General features: G+C 35.8%; 1 protein-coding gene across 1 annotated transcript in view; it reads right to left on the bottom strand.

Annotated features, from left to right (window-relative positions):
• LOC103271176 (sperm flagellar protein 2-like) overlaps positions 1 to 18,758 on the bottom strand; it is a gene marked incomplete at both ends in the record, with an annotated part of 166,843 nt that overhangs the window by 99,116 nt on the left and 48,969 nt on the right. Inside the window, 6 exons of the mRNA XM_008068630.2 lie at positions 4,292 to 4,548; positions 8,355 to 8,458; positions 9,842 to 9,909; positions 11,245 to 11,314; positions 13,130 to 13,284; positions 13,879 to 14,098. Coding sequence (XP_008066821.2) covers positions 4,292 to 4,548; positions 8,355 to 8,458; positions 9,842 to 9,909; positions 11,245 to 11,314; positions 13,130 to 13,284; positions 13,879 to 14,098 — 874 coding nt within the window. The remainder of the gene's footprint in view (positions 1 to 4,291; positions 4,549 to 8,354; positions 8,459 to 9,841; positions 9,910 to 11,244; positions 11,315 to 13,129; positions 13,285 to 13,878; positions 14,099 to 18,758) is intronic.

Below are 18,758 nucleotides of genomic sequence, written 5' to 3'. Positions count from 1 at the left end.
CATTTATAAAGCAATTACTAAGTAAACTTAAAAAAGATATTGACTCTAACACTGTTATAGCAGGGGACTTGAATACCCCACTGACAGGCCTAGATAGATCATCAAGGTAAAAAAATCAATAAGAAGATTCAGAACCTAAACTTGACACTCAACCAAATGGCGTTAATAGAAACCTACAAGTTATTCCACCCAACAACCACAGAATATACATTCTACTCATCACCACATGTTACATACTCCAAGATTGATCACATCCTTGGCCATCAATAAAGCATAAACAAATTCCATAAGGTTGAAATCTAGTCATGTATATTCTCAGACCACAGTGGAACAAAAATAAATATCAACACCAACAACATTTCCCCAAAGCTCCCAAAGGCATAGACACTAAATAGCATGATGCTAAACAGCTACTGGGTCAACACTGCAATCAAAACAGAAATTGAAAGATTCTTGGAAACAAATGAAAATGAAGAAACAGCTTACCAAAACCTCTTAGATACCTTGAAGGCAGTTCTCAGAGGGGAATTTATATCTCTACAAGCACACATCAAGAAAACAGAAAGATCAGAAGTACAGCCAAACAAATCACCTAAGGGAACTGGAAAGAGAAGACCACCAAAACCCCAACTTTAGCAGAAGAATCCAAATCACAAAAATAAGAGCCCAAATACAGGACATAGAAGACAAAAATATCATAGAAAACATCAACAAAACAAAAAGTTGGTTCTTTGAAAGAATAAACAAGAATAATGGACCCCTAGCCAGAATGACCAAGAAAAAGAGAAAAAAGCCCAAATAAACACATTCAGAAATACAAAAGATCAAATCACAAATGACCCTGAAGAAACACAAAAGATTATCCGAGATTACTATGTACACCTATATGGAAACAAACTTGATAACCTAAATGAAATGGAGAACTTTCTGACATCACACAACTTCCCCATGTTGAAACAATAAGACATTGAGACACTAAATAGAACCATTACAACCCAGGAAATTGACTCTGTCATACAAAAACTACCTACCAAAAAAAAAAAAATCCTGGACCAGATGACTTTCCAGCAGAATTTACAAAATGTACAAGGAGAAGCTGATACCAATCCTACACAAAGTATTCCAGGCAATTGAGAAAGATGGAATTCTCCCTAAATCATTTTATGACACTAACATCACACTGATACCCAAACCGGGTAAAGATCCAACAAAAAAAGTGAACTACAGGCCAATATCCTTATGAACATAGATGCAAAAATCCTCAACAAGATTCTAGCAAATCGGATCCAAAAACACATCTCAAAAATCATACACAATGACCAAGTAGGCTTCATCTCCAGTATTCAGGGCTGGTTCAACATTTGCAAGACCATAAATGTCATTAAATACATCAATAGATGTAAAAACAAGAACTACATAATTATCTCTTTAGCTGCAGAAAAAGCTTTTGATAAAATCCAGCATCCTTTCTTGATAAAAACCCTCAAACACCTAGGTATAGAAGGAACATAACTCAAAATAGTAAGTGCCATCTACAATAAACCCATAGCTAACATATTGCTAAATGGACAAAAGTGGAAACATTTCCCCTGAAAACTGGAACAAGACAAGGCTGCCGGCTCTCACCCTTCTTGTTCAACATTGTGTTAGAAGTCCTAGCTCAGGCAATTAGACAAGAGAAGGAAATCAGGGGTATCCAAATAGGAAAAGAGGAAGTCAAGTTATCCCTCTTTGCTCATGATATGATCCTATACCTTGAAAATCCAAGAGAATCTGTCAAAAACCTGCTTGCACTGATAAAGGACTTTGGCAAAGTCTCAGGGTACAAAATAAACATGCAAAAGACAGTTGCAATCCTTTACACCAACAACAAGTAGGCAGAGACCCAAATAAAAAAAATGCAATCCTATTCACAATAGCCATCAAAAAAATGAAATACCTCGGCATCTTCCTAACCAGAGAAATGAAAGACCTTTACAATGAGAACTACAAAACGCTGGTCAAAGAAATCTAAGAAGACACAAACAAATGGAAAAATATTCCATGCTCATGGATAGGAAGAATGAACAATGTTAAGATGTCCTTCCTACCAAAGGCAATCTACAGATTCAACGCAATACCCAATAAGTTACCAATATCATTCTTCTCAGACCTGAAAATGACAATACAGAAATTCATATGGAAACATAAACTACCACAAAAAGCCAAAACAATTCTTAGCAAAAGAAACAAAGCAGGAGGTATCACACTTCCATACTTCAAACTTTACTATAAGGCTACAGTAATCAAAACAGCCTAGTATTGGTACAAGAACAGGCACATAGACCAATGGAACAGGATAGAGATTCCAGAAGCAAAGTCTCAATTTCTCAATCAACCCGTCTTTGACAAAGCCTCCGACAACAACCACTGGGGAGAGGAGAACCTGTTTAGTAAATGGAGCTGGGAAAACTGGCTGATCACATGCAGAAGATTGAAACAGGACCCCTACCTATCACCATACACAAAAATTAACTCTAAATGGATCAAAGACCTAAACGTAAAACCTCAAACTATAAGAATCTTAGAAAATGCAGGAGACACCCTTATGGAAATCGGAACTGGCAACCAATTCCTATTCAGAACCCTAAAGGCCAATACCATAAGAAATAACATAGACAAATGGGATCTGATCAAACTAATGAGCTTCTGTAAAGCAAAAGAAACCATCAAGAGAGCAGGGAGACAGTCCACAGAATGGGAAGAAATATTTGCCAACTGTATATCTGACAAAGGCCTAACATCTAGGATCTACAAGGAACTCAAATGCTCCAAAAGGAAAAAAAACCATAGAGCCCCTTTAAAAAGTGGGCAAAAGACATGAATAGACACTTCTCAGAAGAAGATATATGGGCAGCCAACAGACACATGAAAAAGTGCTCAGCCTCACTCATCATCAGAGAAATGCAAATCAAAACCACATTGAGATCCCATCTAACCCCAGTAAGAATGGCCATCATTAATAAAACAAATAACAACAGATGCTGGCAAGGATTTAGAGAGAAAGGAACGCTTCTACACTGCTGGTGGGAATGCAAGCTAGTGCAACCTCTTTGGAAGACAGTGTGGTGATTTCTGAAAGAACTAGTAATTCACCTTACATACAACCCAGCAATTTCCCTATTGGGAATATACCTGAAGGAACTCAAATCATTCTACAAAAAAGATACCTGCGCACGTATGTTTGTTGTAGTTCTATTCACAACAGCAAAAACATGGAACCGACCATGTTGCCCATTGAAGCTGGAGTGGATAAAGAAAATGTGCTACATATACACAGTGGAATATTAAGCAACCCTAAAGAAGGACAAATATATAGACTTCGCAGCAACTTAGATGGACTTGGAGTTGATCATACTCAGTGATCTATCACAGAAAAAAAGAACAGGAGTACCATATGTTCTCATTCATAAGTGGACTTTGAACAATTATAATACTATAAGAAAGTGTTTGGCCGTAATGGGAAACTATCAGGGGAGGTTTGGTGGGATTGGCAGTTGAGAGAAACTGCTAGGGGAGGGAGGGGCATACCTCATCAGCAAGAGTGCCTGCATAATCAATGTTTGTTTACCTAACCCTAAAATGTAGCCCACATTTTTATAATAAAAAAAGAACAATAAAGTAACTTTCCCAAGGTCAAATACCTTTACGTAGGAAAGCCAGGGTTCAAGAATATGTGCTTTTACTTTACTCTTAAGTATTTTATTTGTGGAATAAAACTATACTTTCATTTAAAAGATAAAATATAGTTAAATAAACAATGAATTTCGGCAAGAATATTCAATCTCATCATGTGAGGGCTTCAGCTAACTGATGCCTGTTCTTTAGAGTTAATACACAATCCAGGGGAAAATATTACTATATCCTTGCTTACAGTACAGATGTGGTTTATGACCATCAGGAAAGTGACCCAGGAAGACACACTAAATAGCCACAAAGAGCTCCTCCAAACATGCACATATCAAGAAGGCACCTCTGTGCCAGGGCAGTTGTCAAATTGATGGAAAGGTTCAGTGAGACACTTGCAGTTGGTCGGGAATTCTCCACTAGTTCCAGGATTGGCTTGCAGTGCTGAATATTCTTTGTAAAAGCAAGATGCAGTTGTGTTCAACTAGATAATTCTTTGGAAGACTGAAGTTGATTCTTTCTTATTATTGTAAATGGGACTATTCACTGATTCAGTCAAAGAACATATAACACAAAGAGTTTTGATTGTAAAAAAAAAAGTGTCAAAAAATGGTGTCCAGCTTACCCATGATATCATTCATCCGACTCAGGGAGGAAGTATCTGAAATGTCTAATAATATGACAAAATCAAATGCAGAAGAGGGAAGAGGTACTTCTTTGGAAGTTGCAATATCTGCAGCCAATGTGAATTTTTGTGCTTTCTTTCTCTCTACCTCTATGGATTTCTTATTGCAGCCTGTGAGAGCTTCTTCTAGTAGCTGCGCTTGGTTTAAAGTCATTGGAAAACCATCCAGGATCCAGCCTTGATTCACAGGTATCTCACTAAATTAAAACAGGACAATTCATTAACATTTTGCTAGACACAAGTGCTGTGAAAAACTATGGATGGATATTGCCTTTTGCTTTCAATTCCACAATAACCTCCTACTGCATGAATTTTATTACTTTGTAGCTAAAAGATTAGGTTTACTAATGTGCCTCAGTCATTCTCTTGCTTCAAATCCTTCTGTGGGTCCCTGTTGCCTTCCAAATCTATTCCAGAGGCCTTGACATGGTACTTCAAACGAACTGATCACAACTTACTTCTCCATAATATTTCCCTATTTAAATCATAATTTTGAGCCACTTCCTTCAAACAAATTGTGCCCCTCCTTGTTATATGAGTATGAATTGTATTTTCTAGCTTATGTCCACAGGCTGTTCTTCCCAGTATATTTCACAAAGTAGTTGTGTGGATGAGCTAAAATGATGTATTTTAAAACACCCAGCACAGAAAACCCAGCACAGAGATTAGCACATACTAGACACCTGTGCTGCCAACTGGAAAAGTTCTTCCTATCCCACCCAATCCTGGATGAGTTATAGTAGCCTAATTTGAACTCCTCTGATTCTCATTTACTTCACCACACAAGTGGTAATTATATTTCTCAACTTAAAAGCAAAATTCAAGTGAGTCTTTTTAAATAACAATTAAGTTACAGGTTTCTAAAGGTTAAGGACCATTTCTTGGGCTTTTTCACTTTGCACAGTGTCCTCTTTAGAGAATGAGTGTACAAGAATTATTATTTTAGTTTGTAATTGGAAAACAAGGTGAAAAAGCATACACTTCAACTTTGTTCTTCTAAATCCCTAAATCACGTAAAATTGAGATTTTGGCCTTTGGACTGATGATGAAAAACTCAAAATTCTGCCAAAATATGTTTAAAGAGTTTTATTCTGAGTCTATATGAGTGACAGTGGTTCAGGTTACACAATCTCAAGAGGGCCTAAGAAAGTATGTTCAGAGTTGTTGGTTTACAGTTTGGTTTTATACATTCGAGAGAGACAGGAATGCAGATAAATCATAAATCATACAAGGAAGGTTCACATTGGTTCAGTCCCAAAGGGCAGCACAACTCAAAAGGAGTGGGACTCACAAAGTCATAGGTGGGCCTTAGGGATCCTTTAGTGGCAATTGGTTGAGAGAGTTAAGCTATTAGTCTAAAGACCTGACATTTGTAGAAAGGAATGTCTGAATTAAGATAAGGAGTTTACTGGGCATGATGGCTTATGCCTGTAATCCCAGTACTTTGGGAGGCAGAGGCGAGAGGATTGCCTGAGCCACGGGTTTGAGATCAACCTGGGCAACATGGCGAGACCTCGTCTCTAATAAATAAAAAGATTAGCTGGGCATGGCAGCACATGCCTGTAGTTCCAGCTACCTGTAAAGCTGAAATGGAAGGATCGCCTGAGCCCAGCAGGTCGAGGCTGCAGTGGCTGTGAGTGTGCCACTGCACTCCAGTCTGGGCGACAGAGTGAGACTCTGACTCAAAACAACAACAACAACAAAACAAATGAACAAACAAAAAAGATAAGGAGGCTGTGGAGACCAAAGTTCTAATTTGGAGATGAAGCCTCTTAGGTGGCAGCCCTTAGAGAGACTAGATGGCAAATGTCTTTTATTCAGACTTTAAAGGCATCAGACACTCAGCTAAACCCTCCTGCATCTGGGAAGGCATAGAAGAAGAAAGATCTGTCTATGTTAATAGAGAATCTCTACAAACAAAAATTTCCCCCCATAAAAGACAGCTTTGCAAGACTACTTGAAAGTATGTTAAAGAAATATATTTTGGGGTAAATATTTTTCTTTCTTTATCTGTCATATGATATAAGAATCAGGTTGGAAGGTAAACCACATTATATAGGGTTGATAAAAAAACCCTTCTGATGAGACTTTATGGTTTGTAGAGTGTGATTACCCCAGACCACTTAGATAGGAGTTTGAGCAAGAGAAAAAAGTCAAAGTTTAGTCCTCGGTCCCCTGCCTTGGCTGAAAATCATTTCATAGAATGCATGTGCAGGTCAACAAACAGCAGGAGGTCCCACATGGCTAGGAAGGCTCATTCCTAGAGTTGTCTATTTAGTGACTATTGTTTCAATATAAGCAACGTCAGATTATGGGGGAAGAACATAGTTTGACCTGATTTAACAGCCAATTGTTTAAGGGGTGAGAGAGAGTTGGGTTTAGGGTTCAGTTTGAAAACACATCCTGGATCAGATCTATTTTGTGAGCTATCATGATCCAGGCATTTTACTGTGTCTTTTTCCTTTTCCTGTGTCTGACATAACATTTACAATAGACATATAATGATAATATAGCAATAAATATTATAAAAATGGTAAAGATTAGGTATCCAAGAAAGTTATAGGTAGAATCAGAAGGCAGTAAATACCTGACTAGCCAAACAATTCCCTGTGTGTCATTGTATTCTTGAATCAGACTAAAGATGTTTACCTTCCTTCTCAAGGGTCATTTGAAACTTATAATAAATCTTATTTAAGGACTGTAGGACCAATACTACATCAGAATTCAATAAACTTAATTTTTCCTCTGGAATTGATTTTCATAGGTATAACATCCTGAGGAGGGTATAAATCAAATTTGAGAAAAACCTGGTCCTCAATGTTTAAATTGTCATAGGACTTGTTTACAGTTGACAAATCTATTTCTTCCATTACTTTTGTGTTATACTATATACTGGTATTTGAGAGGAAAAAAAGGCTTCGTTACAGGAGAAGTAATATAATTCTACAGTGTCACTTTGTTGTCCTTCCCAACAAAAATGACCCTTTTCCATATACCAAATGTTATGTCCCAAGGAGATTAATATTAGGGACCAAATTTGAGAGAAATCAGTGTTCCAAGTGACTTGAGGATATAGCCACATTCTTTTTTTGTTTCCACAGCCTAAGAAGTAAATAGGATACCATATATTTTTATTAGCTGAAATAGCCCATCTACTTCCCATGGGGGCATATTATCTTCATTGGTCTTAGTGACTGTCAGTTGAACAAAAAAATAGTTTTGAGATTCATTCAATGTTGGCACCTGTGTGTTAAGAATACAGTATCTAAGGACGCATTTACCATGTAAACATTTACATAAATTTCCAGGACCACATGCCTTCTATAGATGCTTAGATTGTGCCTCAGCACCGTGTAATCCTTCATAGCTACCTCCAATTGCATTTGGAATAACATGAGTATGAGCCCTTGTTCTGTTAGAATACATGCCTGTTCCCATCTTTGGGTTTGGGAGTATGCTTTTATGGTTTGTCTGATTTATTTTATCCATTTGATGAATGCTGTGTTATCTTTTAGGGCAGATTCTCATCCCCTTTCCTCTTCCTGGATAGCATTCCTTGCCTATGCACTGTCTTCTCTGCCATTGCCTTCCTGCCCCAGCACAGCCTAGCCTTTGGATCCCTGGGTGCAGCTCCCTTACCTCCCTTCCTGAAAAACAAAACAAGGAGGCACAGTGGCCTATGACCACATGGTTAGGGTCTCTCCATAATCTGTCTCTTGGCTTTCCAATTATTTAATTTTTTCTTGAATTCTCCCCAAGTAATAGAATCTGATCTGTATTCCTTCCGGGTGAAAGAAGTTAAGGTTGCTAAAGAGGAGAAAGTGAAATACTGGCATGTAAATCAGAAAAAAATCTATCTTTACCTTCTGTTTATTTTCTTATGTAGATAAGTAAAATTTGTTAAATATTAAAAACAAAAAATATTTCTATATTATTCTTCATATACCTTTGTGGGATAAAGATTATATTAAATGAATACAACAAAGAAAAATGAAATACATACTTAATAGCATTCACCATGATGTCAACTAGCAACATATCAGGAATGCTCTTTCCTTTCTTCAACAACTGTTCTGACTTTGCACCAAGCTGAGCACGTACAGTGAGCTGGAAAAATAAACAATGAATGGCAGAAGACTGCTAATTTAAAAGTCAGATGTCAAATGTTTAGAGGAAAAAACAATTAAATGGCCATGCTCTCTGATGAGGACATTGATCATTTGGCAGAATTCAGGAGTTCAGGAAGCATTTAGGACAATTTGTGTGCAGATTTTTGAGGCTCTAATTTCATTCCTTACTAACTATTCTCTTGGTCCTGCTGGCCAGGCACCTTTCTGCCTCACTGTTCTTGTTGTCTGGAACACTTGCCCAGCTCCACTGGGCTGGTTCTCTCACCTCTTTCAATCTGTTTAAATCTCTTTCCCAAGGAGCCTTGCCCCATGTCATAGGTGACCGTGCCTCTTTCCCCTGGTCCTGGCCTGAGCTCCTGTTCTCCTGGCTCCACTCTACCTTTCTTTTTTCTCATGACATGATCACCGTCTCACAAATCACATTCATTTGTATAATCATAATTTAATACCTGCCTCCCTGCATTAGAATGTAAATGCCATAAGGGCTAGGAACTCTGTCTTTTTTGTTCACTGATATATCCAAGTTATTACAACAGTATGCAAAACAAAGTACACTCTTTGAATTGAATTGAGTATGGAATTGGGGATTTGTAAATCAATAAATGTCAATATAAAAATATACTTAACCTTTCTACTAGTTCATATTTTGAATGCACAGAATACAAATTCTAAGTCTCCTTTTATTGCTTTTTTAAAACTCATTCAGTCATCTTGTTTACAGTTTGGTATATATCCTTCCAAAACTTTTACTATCTTTATTTTGAAATCTAAATATTATAAAACTGTTTTCCCTGATGAAATGCATAAAAGTAATCAAATGTAATAAAAATAAAGTAAATGGAATTGTACTTGATTAATTTCATGACCAAAATAATGCTTCATATATAGTAAAGCAATACTACTTATGGAAACATTAGTTTCCATTAGGAGCAATTGTGAATGAATTGTTGTAAACAGTTTTTCAAGGGTTAATTTTAAAATTCTATAGTGTCACCAACAAGAGTAAGGATATATTCTGAAAAAGCTATCTAAAGGTAAACAGGGTATGAGAAGAAATAAAAGTAACAAATGAAGTGATAAAGGAAAATGTACAAAAACAAATTCGGCTTCAGTCTAAAATTTGGAAAAAGCATGTGTGTACCTGACAAAATTGAATAATAACTTTCACTACTTTAGATATAAAATTAAGACTATAAAAATGTTAAATAAACTTAGATTAGCTACTATTTTACCATCGAATTTACTTTGAAACCAAAGAAAAGCACATTGCTATTTCATTCCATTTGAACTCACATCAAAAGGCCATGAATCATTACACATTTTTATATACTAGTAGCCAAAATTAGATTATAATACTTACTTTCAAGAAACTATCACTTGGTTTGACTTTTTCAGCTTGTGGTGTTTTGTTAATATTAGTATCTAGCAATAGAAAAAGTGGTAAGAACAAATTTCTAGTATTTATTCCCATCAACCAAATCACTATTTGACCCTCTATAGTTCTGGACATAAGGGTTATCAGATCCAGCTATGCCTGAGAGACTCAGAGGAATTAAGTAATAGAATCATCACACATAGCATTTACCTTCATTCTGCATCATTAAGACCCTGGCCACTGTGTGCTTAGTGTTTTCCCCTCCTTCTCTCCCTTCTTCCCTCCCTCCCTTCCTCTCTTCCTCCCTTCTTGGAAGACTGGAGCCTATAACAATATCAGTAAAAATACTTTAGCACAGTTTGGGTTCTTCTTTTCAGAAGATAAATCATGTTTCTTAAAAAATTTTGTCAAAATGTTAATCTACTATACTTTTGTTTTTCTGGATTACCATGTTATAGAAAAGCACATCTAAAAGCAGACAGCTCTATAAGTTGGATGGGTTTTTAATTAAATTCTGTGGAAAAATAAGACATTTTTAAGAGTTTGCATATACTTAATTGGACCGATGTAATAAAATACTTATAAATAGTTTTAAAAATCAATTAAAATTATCTCTTAAGAAATAAGTGACTGGAATAAACAACAGATCATGTCCTTTTAAAAAATGGAAAATCCAGCTTCTCTGGGAGAGTTAAGTGTGCGTGGTAAACCTGGAGAGTGTTCAATGGTAATGCAATAATGATCATGACACAGGAGGATCTCAGCTTCAATACTAAAACATGAGAAAACTTATATGGCCAAGTCTTCGCTAACACAAATAGGAAAGGTATTTAATATTTAAAATTATTTTCCTTCAATGATTCTTCAAAGGATCTGAAAGACTATAGCCCAAATACCAAGGGAGATAGCTTTTTGTTAGGTTTGGGAGTCTTGATTCTATTGGACTTGTTCACGGTTGAGAATAAACGTAGCTTTATTAGAGGAATCACTGTGCACGTGGGTTGAAAAGACCAGATTCTACAGCCCCTCTCAATACAGTGAACAAAGAGAGCCCAGTAGAGCTCACACACAGAGCTGCTTAGGTGAGAAGAAACAAGAAAATACTGTCTCCCTGTACAGCCAGGAAGAATGAGGATTTATTCTGGCTGTTATAATATACAGCAAAATTGAGCAACTATTTGAAGGAGGCTGAAAAGATTCCCTGGAAATTTTCATTTTATATCCCCAGTTGTAGACAAGGGATGTCTTGCTCTCACTGTCAAGTGACCATGTAGGCAAATATGCAAAACTCTGACTTCTGTTTCTTTCCTTGAAAGCATGTTTAAGCTCACATATATAGGCTTTTATTATTTGTCTCTCCAATGTAAATAATAGATTATTTGTATTAATATCTTCACCTTTTGTTTCTGGCAATACTTTATCTGAAACAGGACCAGCTGAAAATGCATTTTGTGGATCCTTTGGGGGAGAAAACACACACAAGAATTAAAAACATTGTTGTATTTTAGTAATAACCTTCCTAATTTTAAATCTATAAGTAAGCTTTTGAGAACAAATATGCTATTTTACCTATAATTTTAATGATATTATGGGGAATTGAAGTTTAAGTCCTAAATTATATTTCTAGAAACAAAAAATATTTGATAATAGTGGCACTTGGCCGGGCTTGGTGGCTCTACCTGTAATCCCGCGCTTTGGGAGGCCAAGGTGAGTGGATTGCCTAAGCCTGCAGGTTCGAGACCCACCTGGGCAACTTGGTGAGACCTCATCTCTACAATAAATCAAAAAATTAGCCAGGCATGGTAGCACATGCCTGTAGTTCCAGCTATTAGGAAGGCTGAGGCAGAAGGATCACTGGAGTCCAACAGGTCGAGGCTGCAGTGGCTAGGAGTGTGCCACTGCACTTCAGTTTGGGTGACAGAGTGAGACTCCAACTCAAAAAAAAACAATAGTGGCACTTATAAGAAACACACAGTAACCTGTGGGGTAATCTATCTTTTGAATGGTCTTCAATTACTGTTAATTGAATATACCAACTACTATTTTGAAACATATAATGAAACTTGAGAAAAAGATAGAGTTTATGGGAAACCATCTTACAAAAAAAATCCTAGAGGTGTTAGTCATAGCAATAGAGAAATAAGAAAAATAAAAAATTTACATTATCTATCATTCTATTGGTTAAAATACAAAGAGTACCACAACATGGAAGAAGAGATAGCCCACAATAAAGAAAATGTCTCCCAGTTATTTTCAGGATGCACTGTTAAATGGTATGCATTTTGCAGCCTATACAAATGATCTGAATTCAATTCTCAGCTAATTTAATCAATTGTAGAGACAGCATAAGGTAGGAAAAAAGTATTGGACTTAGAATCTGGAATGCCAATCATGGACTAACCATTAATAAGCCTTCTGAGCTCAAGCAAATAAATTCGTGATTAGGGTCTTTACTCCCTTCTCTGTAAAATGAAGGGGCCAGACCATATCAGTGATTCTCCATGTGGAGCAACATTATCCTATTCACCACCCACTCCAGGTATCTTCATGCAATAATGTAATAAAATACAAAACGGGTAGGAATGTGACAGATAAATTATACAGAGAGCCCCGCCCTCATACCTGAGATCTAAACTATACCTGGGGTCAGCATACTATGGCCAATGAACCAAATTCAGCCAGCTGACTATTTTTATGTGGTTTCTGGACATCACTCAAGCAGTCTAGCACTGTGAGACTGGAGACAAAGCAAGGAGTCTTCCTCTACCTCGGTACCTGCTGGGCTCCCATACTTGTCTTAGCCACTGCTCAGGGCTGGTTTTGGTCTCTAACTACACACTGGGGACTTTAATGTTGGCAAGTGAGTTGGTGATTTCTTGAGTTCTCCCACAAAACTCATATGCCACTCTCTCAACCTCTGTAATTCAGTCACTCCTCCTGTCCTCAATCACCAGCCAGTGGCTCTTTCCTCAGGAGAACGTCTCCAGTTAATGGCAACTGGGTGGTCCACTCAGGCAAACTGATGGAGGTGAAGGGAAGTAAGAGTTTTTTCTCTTGGTTATACAAGTATCCACACAGTATCATTGATTTTGCCTCTTGGCCTAAAATAATGACTAAATATTTAATATTTACCCTGGGCCTTTAAAAAATGTAAAATGCTATTCTTTGGGCCTTAACACAGAAGACCTCTGGTGTAGAAGACTTTTAAGATTCCATCCAGATTCAAATCTCTACTGTACTAGGTGCAGAAAAGAAAACTAGAATCACACTTGCCTGGCTTCCTTTATTCTCCTCTTGTGGAACTGGTAGAGCCTTGGCTTCATTTTTTTTCTGAATTGGTAGGGTCTCACTAACTTTTTCATTGTCATGAAATGCTTGGATAGCTTCTTGAACAAGAGTGTCAATAGAAAGTATCTGAATAGGAAAGACTAAAGTACAAAAGATAATTTTATAAATAGCTTTTCATTAGGGAAATTGAAATTGTTGTTTTTATGTATAGTTTTACCCTATAACACTATCTTTCAGACTCTCTAGAACTGTCTTTTCCATTAGGCTTTTTAAAAAAGTAAATTGTAGTAAAATTCATATAACATAAAATTAACTATTTTAACTATTTCATCATCCCCAAAGGAAACCCAATACTCATTAAGCTACCATTCCCTATTTTCCTACTCCTGTCCCTGATAACCAATGATTTAGTTTCTGTCTCTATGGATTTGACCTTTCTGTATATTTCATACAAATGAAATCATACATGATGTGACTTTTTGTATCTGGCTTTTTTCATTTAGCATAATGTTGTCAAGAATCATTTATATTCATTGCCTGTATCAGTATTTAATTCATTTTTATGACTGAATAATATGACCTGGACAATAAAGTACATGATCAACCTATCATAAAATTTTTGATGGTAGAGATTTCCCCTCAAAGCTTCTTATTTGTGTTCCATAGACATAGACATAGACAGCTACCATTAGTGTAAATAGAACTTAATGAAGGGTGAAAAAGAGAAATTCTACCTTTCTGTAGAGACTTTAAAATGGTGGTTTTTCCACTAAATGTTTTACCCAATAAGCATCCATTAATAGCAAATGAAGGTAATTCAGGTACAGTTGATTCAACTTGAGAAGGAAGAGATTTTTCAACTAGCCTGTGAAGCACATGGCCTAATATGTGATTGTTGGAGGGTGGTAAATTATTAACCATCTCTTCTGGTAAGGCCCATTCTCCAACCATGTTCTATAAAAATAACAATCAAACAAAAACCAGAAATGCTCTTAACAGTCAAATTTAGGTATATAAGGCATTTAAATATTGAAAGTAAATCCAAATTATAGCACATAAAAGCTGATTTAATCAATTACTTAATTATATTACATAAATGAGTATTAACATCAGTAATACCTTTATATTAAAGAGCACAAAGATGAGCTTCCTACAGAAAAGCAAAAAAAAAAAAAAAACTAAAAAGACAGTTTATGAAAGTAAGCATATTAAGTTAATTTAGATATATTATAATCTAGGTTGAACATTAAAAGACTTAAATTGACATTATTACCAATAAGCAGACAAAAGACAGTAACAGTTTATCTGCTATCTTATGCAAGTACTGAGTTTATTTTAAAATATCTTAAAGTAATAAAGATAAAAAAAATTCCATCCTCAACATGGTATTCTTAATGTCTGTCATATTTGACTACCAGTTTCATTAGATTTTTTGCTGAAATGATCAAACAATTGGAGACAAGAAACACTGTACAGACCACATTCTTTAATCTCCATGTAAAAAACTAAAAATTGATTTTAGAAAGATATGAAAAAAAATACTTAAAATTATTTTATTTTAATTTAATTTTAATTATTTATTTTTTGAGTTGGAGTCTCACTCTGTCACCTAGGCCGGAGTGCAGTGGCAAGCACACAGCTCCCACAGTCTCGACCAGCTGGGCTCAGGTGATCCTTCCACTACAGTCTTCCAAGTAGCTGGATCTACAGGCACATACCACCACGTTCAGCTTTTCTTTTTTTTTTTGTAGAGATGAGGTTTCGCCAAATTGCCCAGGCTAATCTCGAGTCCCTGGGCTCAGGCAATCCTCTTGCCTCTACCTCCCAAAATGCTGGGATTACAGGCATAAACCCACCATATCCAGCCTAAAAGCATTCTTTTAAAATAATGCTTGGGGCCAGGCGCGGTGACTCATGCCTATAATCCCAGTACTTTGGGAGGCCGAGGTAAGAGGATTGCCTGAGCCCACAGGTTCGAAATCAGTTTGGGCAACATGGCGAGACCTCATCGCTACAATAAATAAAAAAATTAACTGGGCATGGTGGTATGTGCCTGCAGTTCCAGCTACTTGAAAGGCTGAGATGGAACGATCGCCTGTGCCCAGCAGGTAGAGGCTGCGGTGGCTGGGAGCATGCCACTGCCCTCCAGCCTGGGTGACAGAATGATACTCTAACTCAAAAAAAATAAAAATAAAATAAAATGATGCTTGGATTAAAGAGGAAATCAAAACTATAAAAACTGAAAAAAATTAAAACAATAGATTTATCAAAAATATGGGATGGCATCAAACTGTACTAAGAGAAAAATGTATAGCTCCTTAGCCTAAAATGCCTTGAAGAAATAAGACCTAATGCTCGATAAATCAGTAGAATTACCATAGGAACCAGTCATCTATTACACATTTCAAAATAGCTGGTAGAGAGTAATTTGAATATTCCCAGCATAAGGAAAAAGAAAATATTTAAGGTAATGGACATCCTAATTACCTTTATTTGATTATTACACATTCTATGAATGTATCGAAATGTCACAGGTATTCCCCCAAATATGTACATCTATTTGTATATCAATAAAAAATAAAATAAAAAAGGAGAAAAATAAACTAAGCATTAAAATAGGGAATAAAGTAATTCTCAAATAATCAAAAGAAGAAAGGAGAAAGAAAATCATTTAAAAAAAAAGTTAGGTGTGGTGACTCATGCCTGTAATCCCAGCACTTTGGGAGGCGGAGGCAAGAGGATTGCCTGAGCCCAAGGGTTCTAGACCAGCCTGGGCAACATGGCAAGACCTCATCTCTACAATTAAAAAAAAAAAAAAGTCAGGTGTGGTGTCATATGCCTGTGGTTCCAGCTACTTGGAAGGCTGAGGGGGAAGGATCCCTTGAGTCCAGCAGGTTGAGGCTGTGGTGGCAGTGAACATATCACTGCACTCCAGCCTGGGCGACAGAGTGAGACTCTGACTCAACAACAACCAAAAGAATAAATTTATTCACTTTTTATTGATAACATTTCTAGAACTTATTCATACTAATCATGATAATGAAAGTGCTATTAGTTTGAAACAGGTGAAGAATCATAGCAAGTATCAAAGTTGTAACATAATAGGAACGAAAGTAACAGATTTTAAAGACGCTTTAAAATTGTTAAGAAAATATGCATAATTCTATTATAATAAATTTGAATTTATTATTGTATGGGAATATATAATTCTAAGAAAGAACAAATGATTGAAATTATTTTAAGTAGAACTTTTAAAAATATAAAAGCCATGAAAAGAATGAGAAAATTGTCAGAGAATTATACCTAGGAAACTTAAAGGTATTAAAGTTTACAGAAGAATTCTCATTTCTTAATAAAACAGAAATTTAAATACTTGGTTTTCTAGAGTATGGAAAAAGAAAGAAAGTTCTCTAAAACATTTGGCAAAATTAGTAGAGCTCTTATACAAAAGATGTATCAAAGTTAATTGACAAAAACAACATTCCAAAAGAAAATCACAAGCCAATCTCACTTTATTTTACAAAAACTATGCATACAATATTAAATTCACATTATATTAACAGACAACAAAGATACTAATTGATATTTACTGCATACTCACTATGTGCCATACACTGTTGTTGACATGAATAATCTCAAATGATTCTCACAAAATTCTCACATAAGTATTATTATTGCATTATCAACTTCATAGTAGAAAAACCTGAGTATTACAGAGACTAAGACTTTTCCATGGTCATAATAAATAGCAAAGGCAGAACCTAGATTGGAACCCAGGCAGATTCCAGAACATTTGCTCATACCCTTATAATGTTGATGATGTCTCACCATGACTGAATGAGTTATTTCATACAAGAAAGGTTGATATTAGAAAATCGATCACTATGTCACAGTAATAGGTTAAAATAAAAAAACACAAAAGCATATGCTTATTTTGACCAAGAAGCATCTGATAAGGTTAAAAATTTGTTTTCTGATTTTTTAAAAATACAAGTAAAATTAAATAAAACGAATCTCATAATATTCTCAGGAACATTGGTGGATCAAAACAAACCACACATTTTCTAATTAAAGACAAGAATAAGCTCACCACTAATACGTTAGTCACTTTATTCTGGCAGTTCTAGCCAGTGGAACGGAATAAAAAATAGTAGTAGTAGTACTGTTCCTAGAAGTAATGGTGACTGCTGCAGAGTTGAGATCCTTGTGTAGAGGTGACAGCTGCAACCTGAACTGGCTAGCCTCCATGGTGGTGGTGGCAGTGAGAGTTTTCTTGTCAGACCTTGCTGACAAGGTCATTTTTTTTAAGTTTAACCTTGAACCTACTTCTCGAGCTCAACTGATTCTTTGAATTACCCAACAATCTTTGAGTAATTCTTTTTCTGTTCACTCAGCAAAAGTCAACGTATTTGCTTGCATTTAAAAACTGGCAAAATCATTGGCATTAACAAGAAATAGAGAGAGAGAGTCTGTATGTAGAAAGTTTCAAAACCTTAATCCTTTCTTAAGGATTAAGAAAAATGACTTGAATAAATGGCAAAATAAAAAGGTTCACAATTATAAACCACTTAATCCTCCACCAAATTAATCTACTTAATGTTAATGGCAACAAAAGTGCTAGTGCCATTTGTCACCCTTGCAGGGTGATATGATAAATGACTCTAAAGTTAAAGTAGAAGAAGAAATATAATGGATAAAAATATCCATTAAAAAAAGTTAAAAGGGAAGGGAGATAAAGAGGTGTTGCCTTGCCAGTTATTGAAGCACTTATTAAGAATGAGGTAGTAAAAATAATGGGTTGCAGAAACAGAATAGTTAGTGCACAAAAATAGAAATTCTAGAAACATCTAATTATATATAAGGATTTAGCATGCAATATTGCTTATATTTATTTATATTTCACATTAGCAGAGAAAGAATATTTACATATGATCTTAGAATAACAGGTCATATAGTTAGAAAAAAGTAGAATTAGATGTCCTTATACTTTTCATAAAAATAAATTGACACCAGAAGAATGAAAGCTGTAAACAAGAATTCATAACAGCATCAAAATTTGGGTGAACATTTATATGTTCCAGAATGATATTTTTAGGCATGATACTGATACCAAAGCTGAAAACCACAAAGGAAAAGTCTGAAAAATTTGATTATACTGTATGAAAACAATATCTGCATATCCCCACACCTGTACACACATCTTTATAAATGAAGAACAGAGATAAAATATCTGCAACATATTGGAACATATAAATGTTTACTCAAATTTTGATGCCATTATGATTTCTTGTTTACATCTTTCATTCTTCTGTTATCAACTTATTTTTATGGAGAGTACGTGGATTTCTAACTTTATTTTTTGAAAAATGTATATATATTTTAAAAGGTTAAGAATTTTAGCATATAAAGCCTGTAATAAGAAAAAGAAGGCTGGGCTTGGTGACTCAGCCTGTAATCCCAGCGCTTTGGGAGGCCGAGATGAGTGAATTGCCTGAGCCCACGGGTTTGAGACTCGCCCAGGCAACTTGACGAGACCTCATCTCTACAATAAATCAAAAATTAGCCGGGTGTGGTAGTGTGCGCCTGTAATTCTGGCTACTCAGAAGGCTGAGGC

The sequence above is a fragment of the Carlito syrichta genome, unplaced genomic scaffold (assembly GCF_000164805.1).
Source record: "Carlito syrichta isolate Samal-C Ts95f unplaced genomic scaffold, Tarsius_syrichta-2.0.1 Scaffold311369, whole genome shotgun sequence".
Lineage (NCBI taxonomy): Eukaryota > Metazoa > Chordata > Mammalia > Primates > Tarsiidae > Carlito > Carlito syrichta.
Note: the sequence above shows the minus strand (reverse complement) of the source record. Positions and strands in the feature narration are given on the sequence as shown.